Here is a 15,951-nt window from a genome sequence, read left to right as displayed (position 1 = left end):
AGGTGCTTCTGTGCTTTCCAGAATTTTTTGTATGAAGACTGCGAATGAATGCTGATCAGCCATCTGCCCATCTTCTCTATGTCCGGCCGCCGCGGGCAACAGCCTTGACTTAATACGGCAGCCATGAGAACAGAACGAGTACGTGGGTCGTGGGGTAGTTGCGCACGTTGCAGTTTCGGTCCCGCTGTTAACTAATAGTAGTAATTAAGCGCAGTGACTAAATTGCCCTTTTCCTTAATGAAAGCAGGTTGATTAGCTCTTCTAATCACAGCCTTTGGTTTGCTTTAGAAGTTGTGCAAAAAAATTCTGGAAAGCACAGAAGCACCTCTCCTCCAATTATCTTGTCATAACTCCAGAGCTTGCCAGGATAAGTTTGCACATAGTTGGTGCACCACACGTCAGTGCGAAGAAGAACATGGATGATCATAAGAGCATCGTATCTGCACCCATGAGCCCCATCGTGTACACCACCACATATTGCTTCAGATATATGATGTTTGCTGACAAGGTACCATCCCTTTCTCATATCGACATAGGCCACTGTCAGTTTGAATCTATTCTCCACCAAATGTACTAAACTACTGAAGGCATGATTGATCCCTGGATCCCATTGTTCAAACAGCACTAGAAGAATTATCCTTCCATTTCTCGGCCTAAATGAACACATATCGGTTATGTAGTTCAGTTTAACCATACTGCATATGAGCCATTCAGCCTGACAACCAATGTCACAAGCTGTAGCTCCTAGTGCATCAGAAAGGTGAACAAGAGCATGTGCCTCATATAAACATCCCACTTGCAGCAAAAGTATCAACGGACTTACGACAATAATCTTGGACTGAAGAAACAAAATACGTCTTTCTACAGTTTTGTTTGTCAAGACTGTAGAAAGAAGACCTTGTTCTGAAAGTGATGCCCATAGTTCCTTGTAGCAAACCAACCTCGAACAACTCACCTTGGATAGAACACATTTCCTCAATAGCCAAGACACTTGTAGCTGAACTCAGTAGTCGCTCCAGTATATAACTATCTCCATGCACATTTTCACTCTTTTGCTGCTCAGAACTAAGTTGTGCCACTTGTGCCACATAAGAATAAAGCATCGTGTGTGTAACACAAACCCAATACCTGAGAGTGAATCTGGAGGCCATGGTGGAGCAGGTTTCAGAGGGGTTGAACAAGGGTCCAGCTGACAGACTGGCAGATTAGGTGGGTGTGGTGGCACTGGATGTTGTGATGGAGTGGTCGCAGAGTTTCCGAACTTGCTCCTCAGGGCCAGCGCATAGGACGCCACGCAACACGCACTCGAGATACCCACTTGATGGATGTTCTGTCAGTTACCTCTGATGCACTCGATAGCTCATCTTTTTCCTGCTCTTGCACTTGCTCCTTATCATCCAACATGACCAGCGTTCTGTCGAGCAGCTGGATGGCTGCTAGTACTAGCATTGCAGAGTGGTGCTTGGACCCGGCATCATCAGGGACCGCAAGTGTGGTTTCCTTGGCGTTGCTGGAGTGCCCATTGAGTGGTGTTGGGGATGCCAAGTTAAGCATTACCGATGCAGATGCGGGTGGTGCTATCTCTACCTGATCCCAATCAATGACAATTGGTCTTGAGTTTTCCACCCTAGAGACAGAGATGGCCGATGATGCATGCTGGATGTCAAGGAGGCAACACCCATCATAGATGCAACGTCCATGCAGAGCACCTCGAGCAAACCCTCGCCACCTCGCCGGCCTTCCTACCATCGTCATTCACCCGCTCCCGCCACCGCCACTACCTCCGTCCCCACCGCGCTCCCATCCTGCGCCGGTAGGGTGCATGCAGTGTGGTCCTTGAGGCAGCGGCTGACCTGTGGATTTGGCATGCGTTCTTCGGCATGGCAAGATCACACAATGATATCAATGTGATGCAGTGCTCCGATGTGTTCCATAAGCTTGTCGAAGGCAATGCCCCTCCGGTGCAGTTTGAGATCAATGGCCACCAGTATGACAAGGGCTACTATTTTGCAGATGGCATCTATCCAAGATGGTCAACATTTGTGAAGACAATCTCGAACACTGTACCTAGAGGCTGCCAGAAAGGATGTGGAGAGGGCATTTGGTGTGCTGAAGCTCGCTTTGCGATTGTCCGATACCCTGCTCTTACATGGTCCAAGGAGCAGATGTGGGAGGTCATGACATGTTGTGTCATACTGCACAACATGATCATCGAGAGCGAGAGGTAATTTCCAATGTTTGACACTGAACCATATGAAGGGATGGGTCCTCTTGCAGATGTTGATCACAATGTGCCTCCCGCATTTGCTGCTTTTCTCGCCAGACGTCAAGAAGTTCGAGACTCCAACACTCATCACCAACTGCAAGATGATCTGGTTGAGCATTTGTGGACTCTCAAAGGCGGCGACTAGTTTGTTTATTTGTTTGCCATTGTGATTTAAACTTTTAAATTTGTGTGGTTTGATAAACCTTAATTATTTGTCTGCTATGTTAAACTTGTTGAATTATGTCCAACATTTGTTTAAGTTGTAATACTATTTGTTGTTTAAATTTAATATACATATGAAACTGTATTGGGGGCACCGTTTGGGGTGCACGGTTGGGCGCCGGCATGTCCCCAATTCTAATTTTGCGCCGGCAACCCCCCCCCCCCCCCCATATGGTCCCTATAGCGGCTGCGCCGGACGCCGTATGGGGAGGACGGGTGGAGATGCTCTAAGCTTCAAAACCAGAACCGCTGGGCGCACAATATGCAATCGGAGAGATCGTCATGTCTATGTCTTTGATCACAAGGTCCATTTCAGTGTTGTAAACATGTTTACCGTAGGAGCTCCATAACAGGAGGAAGTTGAAGGCATACGAGCCAATCCATGAGCCCAGCCAGCTCACTAAGGTCACCAGACTTCTAGCTCGTCCTTCGATGTGCATCGTGAAGATCTGCTCAAATTCATGTTATCTCTATTCTGCAGGTTCTGATTTTTCTTTAATCTTGGGAAACAATAATATACCTTTGATACTGTAACATCAAGGGCATAAAAGATACCTTAACTATGGAATTCCATCCACACCTCCAGTGAAGACTTGGTTTGGAAAGCAACCGAGATATTTATAATGACTAACATCTGGCAGAAGAGCATTAAAGAAGTAAAAGTTAAGAAGCAGTATATACCAGAATCTCTGCCAAAGCTAACGCCACGTCGAGGTCCTTGGCCCATTGATGTTCCTGTTCCACAAGGAGTAAAACTAGTAGCAATGTTGTGGCCGTATTATGAGGACGATGTCAGTTTCTGCAAATCCAAACTTTGGACAAGAATGATACTCCAACTAGTAGGCAACCAATTCAAGGCATGTGGAAATACTCATCAAGCTTTGTGCAAAATTGAAACCGTGGACATACTCATCAAGCTTTTTGAAGATCAACTTTCTTTCAGCATGTACAATAAAACCAAAGAAATAATCCAGAGTAACATGGACTTTGGGTTACAATGGGTGGTTACTGTGCCCCACACCACAGGGATAAATCTGTTATTACTAGAATGTCAGGCTGCTAGTACGGTTCTAATTTGTCACTCGCTAAGTAGACTTTTCAAATAGACCAAACAAGAAGATATTCAGGCGCTAAATATGGGCACCACTAACTAAAAGTCTAAAACTGCTATTCCTAGCTAAATTATGCTTTGCGGCATCACTGCAACATCACAAGCCATAATTCATTAGCTTTTTACACTCATTTTCTTATTAGATTGGTGACTATCTGCAGAAGACAAAAGTGTTATGTTTCTTCATTGCGTGCGATGCAGAATAGAGTTGGCATCTCAACCAGTGCTTGTCTCGATCTGGATGGTGTGCGCGGGCACAGAGCCGTTCGATTCTTCGTCAGCAACACTTTCTCCACTCCCATGGATACCCTGGGGATCTACATTTCTGGCTTCATGGTGGGGCTGATCAGTCATAGACCCATTGCCCAAGTCGTTCTGCAACGGATCTGATCCTCCGTGGCCTTCACTTCCACCGTCCCCATCAGCACTCTGCATATCAGAATCTCTCACTTTTGTGTATTTGGCATGAACTGACCTGGCAATGCTTATCAACAGCATGAGTGCTGAGATACATACAGTGATGATGAAGAGACCAGAGAAACTTCTCAAAGTGAGAGGTGCCGAATCTGTCTTGGGGATGCCATAATCTGGCAAGGACGTCGTTTTGCGAAACCATTCCGCTTGAATTCGTGAGCCCTCATCTCCACTTGTCAGGTCCAAGATGGCTACCGAAAGATTATGCACCAATGGAGAATGTCGGGGAAACACCTGGAAGAGATACACAATGCTAGTTAGACCACATTGTTTTATCCAGAATGCAACTACCTCTTGTAAGGATGCAAATCACTAGAGTGAGAAGCTTACAAAACTAAATCCAGGTGTCTTGTATATGCGGTTAACCATCTGGAATTCATTATAGTACTGAGGGTCAGAGAGAAAAGATGTTATGTAGGGGATCTCATCAACTATAACCGAGACACCTCCATTCTTCGACCCATTCCTCAAAGCATTTGCATATTCCTCTTTCTTTGTATAGGGCCTTAACCTTTTTCCATCAAACCCTTTTTTTGTAAGGATAGAATATACAAATGATCCAGAATGGTATCCAATATAGTCACCAGTTGACAGTAGCTGGTCAAGATCAGTCACTGAGGGCCGGAGCCTCTTTGCAGTCAGAATGGAGGATAAGCTAGCTGTGTAGCTCTGCACTATAACTAGCACAACAAAGCACCATATAACCACAACAATTTTCGACAGAGGGCTTTTAATAATTTGGCCTGCACAAAGTGTATCAATCAAGAAATTAGAGAATGTCAGAATTACAGTAACAACTTATAATGCACCAAATATTGTCAGCAAATTTTTGCCCCTTAGTACTAACCATGAGAAAATGTCAAGGTCGAGAAAGAAAAGTACAGAGCAACACTGCACTGTCTCGAACTCGATCCTTGGTACTCCAGGTTTTTGGGCCGCTCAATCATCCACACAACTAGTGCAGTGAAGAAGAAGCCACCCACAGTTGCTAGCCAAAGTTCCATCGTTAGCGGCTTTAAGAATACCCATTCAATTGTTGATTTGCAGTCATTCTCGCTGAGCACAAGCAGTGACACACCAGACTCGGAGTATGGCATCGTGAAGTCGACATATACAGCTCGCTCATAAGTTATAGTTATGTCACCCACTGCGGCATCGAAGATCTGGTCATAACAACCAACAAGTATGATGTCACTAAGTGATTCTGATAAATTACATGCAAGTACAAGGAAAGCAAGGTTCACCCACCCCTGAAGACACATTGTGCACTATTTCGTCATAGGAACCGTCAAAGACGTTGAATTCATAATCCAGATCATGTGGTAGTTTCTTCACAGCAGCCTTAAAGACATCAATGCAGTAGCCGGTGAACTTATGAGTAGTTGCATTCACAAAATCTTTAAAACTATTACGCCCTGGCACAGCGATCTTCAGTGGCTTCACGTAGTGTCTAGTCAAAGCTCCTGAATTTTTTCTCGCTAATATTCTGGCATTCTTCCTCTTGAGTTCTACATTAAGAAAGTTTTTAGTATCATGTATGACTGATGAGAATGTTTTTGTACGTTATGAAAAAATAGTAGCACAGCAATAAAATTTCCTCCACAATGACAAACACATGAGAATGTCTTAAGGTGACCACAATTCGGCATCGCACAACAGAGGGAAGACCACATGTTTTTATGTGGTACTCTTACAGTTATATTCCCTAGGAGAACTACACACAGCAAATGAAAACATTTCCCTCTATACTCATTTTTTTAATCTAGTACACTATAAAGTGAATGTTTTATATACACAGAACAGATGGAAATTATGAGTTGTTTGCCACAAAGATACATTGGATGTTCTTGACAACTCGGCGATGGCCACATGATTAGAGATTGAAAAATCGCTGGGTGAATTAAGCCAAGATGGCACAGCGAATCTCCTCGAGACTATTCGGGGTCGGGATTGTTTCGGAATTCCTCACCTCACCTAGGTTGGGGGCAGCGAGGGGCCTGCACCACGCGCGACTCGCTCAGCTTCCGCTTCTGACCCCATAGCCGACAACGCCACTCGCACCAGGCCGCGGCGCGGTGTGATGGGAGAGGTGGGGGCAAGGGACGGGACGGGAGGAGCCGCGGGCGTTCCGGCCAGCGACTTCGCCGCCGTTCTGGATCTAGGGCATTTTGGCCGTTGGGCAATTGCTTGGGCGGGGCCTGAAGGAAAGCGGAAGGGTAGTAGACGTTCTTCTCTTCCTTTTCGTGAGGTGGCAAGGTGTATAGCGAAATTCAGGCCAAGGAAACAGTATACTAATTCTAAAGTTTATCAAAATTTAGATATGTAGATCATGGGCACAGCGCTCTCATTGTATTAAAAATTTCGAAAATTATATTTATATGTTTCAAAAAATTATGTAGCAAAATTCTAAAAGTAGCCAATGATGAAATCTGCTAACGTATAAAATCTTAATTACAAATATTTTATTCTCTGAGCTACACAAAAATGACAAATTCTAATTTTTTTGGAGATTTGAAGCACTATACTCAGATCCATATATTTGTTATTTTTGTGCAGCTCAAAATACACATTATATCCAGTTGAAAATTTACACGTTTGTGGGATACAATACTGACTACATCATGATTTATTTTCAGATTTTTCTAAAACTTAAAAATATAATTTTTAATTACTTTTCTGAAAAGAGATCAATGGTGCTTATGTGCACCAAATCTCCGTCCAGATAGATATATCTAAATTTAAACAAGTTTTATGGGACAAGGAAGTACATTCAACTCAGGGACAACAAATATGAACCGGATATACTATATGTCATTAGATTTTAAGTGTGTAACTGAAAATTTTGGTTGCAATAGTAACTTCATGTGCAACTGCAAGCTTATGTGTAATTATCATATTATCGAAAATATTTATGTAAACCCAAGTGTATTGAAGTCAACCGAGCTCTAATTTTTGGTCAACATAAAATTAGCAAAACCAGTTTTCAAGCCGCAAGCAGTACTACTACTAAGGGTATGTATTTCATATAGTTTGAAACATGTGCAAACAAAAAAATTAAGCTGGAGTGATATGGTAGGAAAGAATGCACTCGCCCAATTCAGCGGTAGAGAAATCATTGATCGATTAAGAAAAGTAAAACTCTTTTAATCTCTCCAAATAGATGTCGTAAAAAACGCATGTTCATATACTAAAACATGTATAGATATATGCATCTCTACGTAAATCTACTACAGTTAACTCAGGACATACGGAGTACATATTATTGATAAGACAAAGGAGTCCTAGCTAGTCATGGTCAGAGCGATATCTAGATAGTGCAATAATCTTGTAACTGAAAAAACTTCCTTTTCATTCTTATCTTACAGTACTTAAATGACAAGCAACTTTTGGTTGCCTTGTTCTTGATAAAAGATATATCTAGATAGTAGATAGTGTAGCAAAAATTTGAAGGTTAGTCATGCTTACCAGCTGTTGCAGTACCGTCTTCGGGCGAGCCACTACCAGTTTTTTCAACCAGCTGCCGGTACGCCGGCGCCAAGGAAATGCTCACGCCGCCCGCCGTGGTCGCGTCGCCTTCCGGATGCCGGACCCCGATGCCGGCACTCACCGTCACAGGCGCCGCCGCCGCCGCGCTCGAGAGCGTGAGCAACACGAGCACCTGCAGCAAAACCATGGTCAACGTGCACTCCATTTTTGTTTATCTGCCCGAGCTCAAGCTCTCACACATGTGAGCTTGATTTTTTGATTACCTATATATACTAGGTTACACGGTGTACCTGGTCCAAAGTTGTATTCGTAAGTTGCCTGGAAATTAAAACCTGACAAAATGACATTTTCACAATCGAGGGAGTCAAAGGGCGATATTTCGCATGCAGAGTTTTCCCCTTCCACAAGATAATTCTCGATGCTATCCATGGCCGCGTTCTCTCGATCGTGTGAGCTCTGATCGATCTTCACGCGCAGATGCGTGGTATATAGGTGAGAAACTGCGCGGGAGATTTGGTCTAGTGCCACGACTCCCTGTACTTTTTCCACGATTCAAGGGTGTACTGTTACGTGTCTACTTGTTCAATGCTCAGGCCGACTGGCTTGAATGTAATCCGGTCTTCGTCCATCTTCGTCGCTGAAAATGAGTGAGCCAGTGAAAACTTGACTTCTATGACTTCTAGAGAAGCCTGGAGAAGACGACAAAAGCCTCGAAATATTTCTGCAACATTTCCAATAGCACTGCGTATCAGAATGCATGGAACTAATTAACTCTTGGAAGGTATACATAAAACCAAGCTGGGCCTGCTAGTTTCATTTTAATATTTTGGCGAAGATTGGAAATCCACTTTTGAACATGTAAGCATATGAAAATAACATTTTTAAATAAAAGATCTGAATAAAACTTTGGGGCATATATGTCGACATTATTATGTGCACGCCACCCGTGGAAAACTAAAATATTTTGTGTCATGTGTGAAAAAATAAAGAAATATCTCGTGAAAAGCTTTTTAAAGCATAATTTTTTTGTCTTCTTTGCACACAACACACGAAATGCCGGTTTTCCATGAAACGACTTTATGAGCACATATGATGTCAAAATGTGCATGCCATATTTTGTTCGAACTTTTCTGACATTTTAAACCGCATTTAAAAATCATTTAAGAAACTGGAAGCATATACTCCCTGTCCCTGGTGCCAAAATGCCTTGTCCGGCAAAGGTTTCATTTTTTACTCGAAATATTACTTTAGTTTGGTTGATTAGACGTGGACTGTTCACACTACGGGGAAACGGCTTTTGACGTGTTGCAAAACTATTGGCTTGCTCCCTACGACCCGAAACACAGCAAAGATACGCTCCACCGTGTGCAGTAAAAAAAACGGCAAAAAAGACGACACGGTAAATCGGTAAAAAGGAACACGGCAAAGGCCCAAAAAAGAACACGGCAAAACCAGGAACAAGGCGAACTCTAGAGGAGGCACATGGGAAAGGTCCGGAGCACGGCAAACACCTGAACACATGGCTCGGGTGGCCTACCTAGACGGCGCCATCATAACGGCCAGGCTTTGCCGGGTGTCCCTAGCGAACACACGACAAAGCACTCTTCTCCCGCGAGCAGATTATTTCAGCCAACTATTCCCGCGCGATAGAGGGCTGCAGAATTTTGGCGTGAAACATTTGTCGTGTGCAAATTAGGTAGGAACACGGCAAAGATAACTTTGCCGTGTGTATTTTGGGTAGGAACACGGCAAAGGTGCAAATTCATGCACTCTTGCAACCTAGCAAATTCGCCAACGTAGAGTTTAGCTGGCAACAAGACAAATACGAATTTAGTACAAGGATCGGAGGGAGTAAAAAAAACGCCCCCATGTCGTCTCGGCACGGGTGACTCGGGCGATGCAAACCCTAGCCACCGGGCCAGCCGCCTCCTTCCCGCCTCCCCTCCTCTCCGCCGTTGCCTGGGTGCTCCAACAGGGCCGCTCGGTAGTGGGCGGTGACGGGGAACTCGTCTCACATCGCGGCGTGAGGGCAGGCGCTTGGGACGGTGACGGTGTCTTCTGCTCGGCGACGGCGCGAGCCGCGAGTCTGGTTGAGGGCGGCGCAGCCTGCTCTGGCGCGGACGCCGGGGCGACGGCCCCGGGAAGGTGGTTTCGGCGGCGTGCCGTGCTTGGGCGCGGTAACCTGCCATGGCGGCAAGGAGGTGGGCTCGGGCGGTGGCTGGTGGCTCCCTTCACGGCGAGTTCCGTGCGGGGCTGCTCCAACACCCCTAGCGGCGCAGCTACGCTCGGCGGTGGTCTGCGTGCTTTCGGCGCCAATCCTCCCCGACGGTTCATGATGGTGGCCTTCTTCGGTTGGGGGTGGTGGCGGACGTCTCGTCGATGTGTTTGTGGTCGGTGGCAGCCTCCTAATTCCGATGAGGCCGACCGGCCGGCGATGGTGTGGGGCCTATTGTTCTGCCTAATAAAGGTGGTTGCCCTTTGTTCCTCTTCCGCGAAGATGGTGACTTTCCTAAGGTCGGTTCTTCTTCTTCTGCCTTAAATGGCGAGTTCCGGAAAGCTCCGCTAGCAAGTGTAACAGTGCATATTGTGCCTGGAGTTTGCTGGATCGGTTGGTATAGCACCGATGCTTTTATTCTAGGTGTTTGGTTCTGGAGGGAGCGGCACGAAGCTCTATAACATAAGTATCACCCCTAAATATGAAATATATCAATGAATAACAGTAAATTATGATATAAAATAGTGATGCAAAATGGACGTATCAGCCGGCAGTAGCCAGTTACCACCGGCATGTTCGCACTGGCGGGCTCTGGTGCGCCGGCAGTAGCCCAAAATGGTGCGCCGGCAGTAAGGGTTTTCCTAGTAGTATCATGAAGGCAGGTTTCGAGGACTAGCAATGGAGGTTCAAATCTTTGTGGTTTGAGGGACTGGGTTGGTGTTATGTGTTTCGCAGCAGCATGCAAGCAGGGGTGGCAACACAAGTGAAGTTCAGAATCTTACCCTTTCAGAGTGAAAATCGTTTTAATTGGTTGTGCATGCCAATGAGCTTGTTGAAGGCATTGTTTTGAGAGCAGAGACTATCTTCAGAGTGAAAACGTGAGATCTTTTGATCGAGCGACGACGATGTTAGTGCACTATTTCCTTATTGAAGACGTCGCCTTTGAAAAGCCTGGAGTTCAGATGTTGTATTGGTGGTGGTTGTATTGTTGCTGCTAGAGCTGGAATGTTGTGCGGGGCTTCTTTTTCTGTTTTTCGTAGTGTGCATCCGTACTGCAATTAGGCGTTGCATTGTGAGTATAATTGATATTATATATTCCTTTTATCCAAAAAAGAATTTTTTGTTTAGGTGGCAACAAGACAAATACGAGTTTAGTGCATGGATCGGAGGGAGTAGAAACTGTTGATGACAACAAAAAAAAAAACACTTCGGAGAAGAAGAGGCGGCCTATTTTTCCGTGGTCTCGCGTTCGAAGAGATTGAGAAAAAACAAGATGCACGCCGTCCGTGGGATTCGAACCCACGACCACACGGTTAAAAGCCGTGCGCTCTACCAACTGAGCTAGGACGGCTCGGTGGATATGAATGCACTATATTCTATATATATCATACACACCTCCCAAATTTTCTTTCTTCCCAGGTCTAAATCCACTCAGCGGCGGTAGTAAGTAGTGTTTCGCAAAATGCAAATCTACTCCATTCTGTCTAGCTATTTCTTGACGGTAGTTTGTCTACTTGTGAAGTAATCACAGGCTGAGACTCGTAGCAGCACGGCGCGGGTTTGGTTCACTAGCGGATCTAAGGGCATCTCCAACCGCATGACCCAAACAGACGTATTCGGACGTCCGATTGTGGTCGTTTGGGTCGAGGTCCGGAGACGCGGATAGACAATATGTCCGTAGCTTTGTTTTGTTCCCCAACGCTGAGCAGACCCAAATTAGTCCTCTTCCTCCTACTAGTACTAGTCAAAAACATGCCCGGCGAGCAGCTCCCCGTCCGACCTCGGCCCGGCGACCTCCGTCCCCGCCCCGGCGACCTCCGCTCCCACCCCGCCACGGCCCGGCGAGCTCCGCCGCGCCACGCCCCGGCGAGATCCGGCCCAGGTCCTTCCCGCACGCGGCCGACGACTCCCTCGCCCGTGCCCGCTCGGCGCGCCTCGCCAGTGCCCGTGCGTGGCCGACGCGGCCGGCGGCGCCCCCGCCCGTCCCCGCGCGTGTCCGGCACGGCCTGCTCTCGCGCCGGCGGCGGCCCGAGGCGCGGCCTGCTCGCGGCGGCGCGGGCGAGGCTCGCTCTGCGGCGGCGGCCCGAGGCGCGGCGGCGGCCCGACGCGCGGCCGTGTCGCGGCGGCGCGGGCCCGAGGCGGCCACGAGGGAGTGGGCGGCGGCCCTAGGCGCGGCGGCGGCCCGACGCGCGGCCAGGCTGCGGCGGCGCGGGCTCCGCGGTGGGAGTGGGCGGCGGCCGGGGCCGGGACGGCGCCGCACGGGGCGGCGTCGAGGCGACGCGCGGCTCGCGAGGGCCGGGCGGCGCGCGGCTCGCGTCGGGGATCCGCCCGCCCACGTCGACCTCCGCCCCTCGGGGCGGCGCGAGATGGCGCGGCGAGGCACGGGACGGCGGCGGCCCGAGGTGCGGCCGGCGGAGTCGGACCGAGGCGCGGCCGGCGGCGGCGGCCCGAGGCTCGCGGCGGCGCGCGGCCGGCCGCTCGTGGCTCGGCCGCAAGGCGCCGCCCGTTCACGCACCCTTGGCCATCGCTCCGCGCGTCGCCGTCGACGAGCTTTGTCGCCGGAGCTCATTTTGGCAGCGGCAACTTCCGGTAGGGATGAAAAAAAGGAGGACTCGGCGCCGTGGTGCTCCATGTGTGGGCGGCGGCGGCGTTGGCCGGGCCAGCCAAACTCCGGCAGCTATTCCGGCCATACCATGGGAAAAAGAAGACATGGGAGAGAGAAGATGTGGGGTCGGGCGAATAAAAACGGACGTCCGGAGCTGTCCCGAGCGAGCCGGGACAGACGCAAAGTCCGCCCAGATTTGCGTGAGATTTGGGTCGCCCCGGACTTTATTGCCGTCCGTTTTGCATTTGCGTCCGCGCGTTGGGACATGTTTTTACCCAAACGGACAAAAGTGGTATCCGTTTTTGGGTTTGGGTCTCCGCGTTGGAGATGCCCTAACCCCAGAGTGATTGGGTGAACCCCAATTATCACCTGAATCTCCACTAACCACTCTCCCCACATTCACTACTAATCCCTGCCATTTGGTAGCACTCGGTTAATCCCTATCAGCACATGCGGCAATCAACAACAAGCAAGACATGCAGAACATGCGGCAAGCTACAAACGGCAATCAGCAAGGAACACACGCAGCGAGCAACAGCAGTAATATACAAACAGAATAAACATCAACTTTGCGCAAAAAAAATACAGGACATAGATGGAACATAAGTATCTGCAGAATCACGATTATTTCAAGCTAGAATCGATTTTTTCTAGGGAAAATAGTGACATGACAACTAACGAAGTTCAGCGAATAAATATGAAGTCTTTCCGCTGCAGAATACACGCCAATTGATTGGCATGGCACCCTTGCGTTTACTTCAGGAGCTTCATGTAGAACTCTAGTTCTTTGCATCTGGCCATGTATAGCAGTAAGAATTCATCACTATTAGAATTTGTGCAGTTCAAATGAGCAAAAAAAAAAACATAAAAGAAGGCTCCTAAAACATGCAATAAGACACTCCAACTACATGTAACAAAGAACATGCAATGAGACAGTTGGGAGAGCTCCTGAAAAAGAGAACCATGCAATCAGAAAAATAACAATCCAGCTACAATTTTTTTGAACAAGGGTAGGGTGCACCCTAATTCATTGAGCTCATAGACATTGCACAAATAGGATTACAAATCCAGTTAACTGCAGCCTTTGCACTGCTACAGAAATTGGATATGCTACATTCCTATGAGCATCATTTCTACAAGAACAGATAAGCGATGCATTGTGAGCTCACATGCAATGAGATGAATATATTAGAAATTTCGTGCTACAAAAATTAGTATAAGTAATCAATAATGAATAATCTGTTCAATTAAGTTATCTTGATATGAGCCAAAGTTGGTCCTGCTGCCTTGGCATGCAGAAAAAGATAAGCATGATGTTGCTGACCTTGATACGATGGTTTCATGTGAGCTTGTTGGTTGAGTGGCTAGGTCTTTGGTCCGGCTCGGTGACGGCGTTGGCATTGAGGAAGGGCGACAAGATTAGAGGAGCTCCTCTCCTCCACTTGGTTGCGTGACCGCCATTATTCCGGTAGTCACTGTTGTCTCCTCCGTTCACGTCGGTCGCCTCCGTTATCGCGAGAGACGATGCTTTCAGGATTCTGCTCATGGGTGTGATCAGCGACACTCCGCCATTCCGGAATCGCAATCTACTGTACCTCCATTGCTCCTATGCGCGTGAGCCAATATAATGCACTATCTTTTTTGCTGCTACACGCACAAATCTAGCCAGCTGGTTGGAGACAATTCTGTATATGCACTAACAAAACTGTACTTAAATATTACTGCCTGTATTTTTTTCGATAATGGGCGCTTTATTACTTTTAAAAGCAATTACACCTAACCTTTACATAGCTAATACGCACACAGCCGTTTCATAGTCTCAAAAATCTCAACATGAAAATAAAAAAATGAATTACATATCAATCATGAGCAAATATAAAAATGCCTAAGGGTATAGGTGGCGGTCCAATCCTTAGATTATGCTTCCATGCATGTAGAGAAAAAGTATCCCTCGTTGTATCCTCCAACCGTGTACAGACCTCTGTAAAGAGCTAGCGATTCTTCACTCTCTGCAACGTAGACCATAAACGAATAATAGTGGTACATCTATAAATAACCTGCATAAGAGAACAATTCTTATCAGTAAACTGCCTGCATTGAAATAATAAAATCGAACCGAATCAGATGATATACCATCCATATATGCCAACAATAGAAGATGATGAGCATCGCGATACACTTAAATTTACTTGTCAGTTGTAAAGGATGTGTGAAGGAAAACAAAACCCCGTACGAACTGCTAGCCAAAGGACAAAAGACACAGTTGTCTTACATGAAAATACAACAAACGCCGTGGGCATCGACAACAGGTCCCATTTCTCTCTACAAAAGAATAAAATGGTACCAATTATGAACCAGAAAAGAGAAAAACATTTTTATTCCTCAAGGAAACAACAGAGTGGGCTTTGAATGCCTAACGACTGGTCTTTTAATGACACATGTGGGCGGTGGCTGTCCTCACAAAAGATGATTCTGTTGAATTTGGCCTTGAGCCATAGTCCATAGTCCAATACAAGCCCTGAATTTCTTTTGGCTCATTCATGTATGGCAAGATGTAAAACTAAAGTTTAGTCCTATATTGCTTGTTGAGAGATGTGTGGTGGTTTATAAGGAAATTGTTCTTATCCTTGTAAGTGAGTGAGAAGAGAGAGAGTCCTCGCACACTCCTCCTCCTCCAACTTCCGCCTCGCCACGCCACTTCTCGCCAGGACACGCCGTGCCAAGGGTTGCATGTAAAAGGACGAGATGTCGCCTAGAGGGAGGGTGAATAGGCGTTTTAAAAACTCTTACGGATTTGGCTCGTAAGAATGTGGAATTAAACTAACGTTTATTTTACAAGCACAAAACCTAAATATGCTAGGCTCAACTAAGTGCAATAACAACAACTAGAGCTAAGCAAGATAGGCACAAAAAATATATATATATATATATGAAAGACAAGTGATAGCAAGATATAATAGATACTTCAAGCTCGATGACTATCATAAGGGAAAGTAAACTCGGGTATAGAAATAACCATGGCACGCGGAGACGAAGATGTATTCCCGTGTTCCCTTTCTTTGCAAGAAGGTACGTCACGTTTGGACAGGTGGGGGCTCCTTCACAACCTTCCACGAAGAAGGTCACCGGGACACCAACCAAGCTAACTAGGAGGTCACCCTCCAAGAGTAACAAGCTCACGGGTCTCTCACTCGAACTAATCGTGGTGGAGAGCTCAACACTATGCAGTGATGCAAAGCAAGAACACCAAAGGTGTTCAAATCCTTCACACTAAAATCTCACCAAAGCAACAAATGCTAGGATGAGATTAGGGAGGAAGAACAATGGAGAAAATCAACAAATGACTCCAAGATCTAAATCCAAAGAGTTCCCCTCACTTAGAGGAGAAATAGATTGGTGGAGATTGTAGATCTAGATATCCTCTCTTAGATCCCTCAAGAATGAGCAAAAATCATGGGGGGGTCAAGAGATAGGGCAAGATCTTCAAAGTCAACAATGGAGGAGAGAGAGTGGAAGAACTTACCCAACCCAAGGTGAAAGAAGGCCTATTTATAGTCTAAGAAACAATAGAG

At 46.7% G+C, this 15,951-nt stretch overlaps 1 protein-coding gene and 1 non-coding gene across 2 annotated transcripts; both read right to left on the bottom strand.

Annotated features, from left to right (window-relative positions):
* Positions 1-3,706: 3,706 nt before the first annotated feature.
* On the bottom strand, positions 3,707-5,415 carry LOC124670815 (glutamate receptor 2.8-like). The gene is made up of 5 exons (XM_047207288.1): positions 5,322-5,415; positions 4,921-5,236; positions 4,404-4,816; positions 4,116-4,307; positions 3,707-4,028 (listed from the first exon to the last, which is right to left on the bottom strand). The coding sequence occupies exons 2-5, from the start codon at positions 5,168-5,170 to the stop codon at positions 3,816-3,818; spliced, it is 1,068 nt and encodes a 355-aa protein (XP_047063244.1). The 5' UTR covers positions 5,171-5,236; positions 5,322-5,415; the 3' UTR covers positions 3,707-3,815.
* Positions 5,416-11,052: 5,637 nt separating this feature from the next.
* On the bottom strand, positions 11,053-11,125 carry TRNAK-UUU. Its single transcript has one exon. It is a non-coding gene; the product is annotated as a tRNA-Lys (tRNA).
* Positions 11,126-15,951: the final 4,826 nt, after the last annotated feature.

The sequence above is a fragment of the Lolium rigidum genome, chromosome 1, assembly GCF_022539505.1.
Source record: "Lolium rigidum isolate FL_2022 chromosome 1, APGP_CSIRO_Lrig_0.1, whole genome shotgun sequence".
NCBI classification, from domain to species: domain Eukaryota; kingdom Viridiplantae; phylum Streptophyta; class Magnoliopsida; order Poales; family Poaceae; genus Lolium; species Lolium rigidum.
Note: the sequence above shows the minus strand (reverse complement) of the source record. Positions and strands in the feature narration are given on the sequence as shown.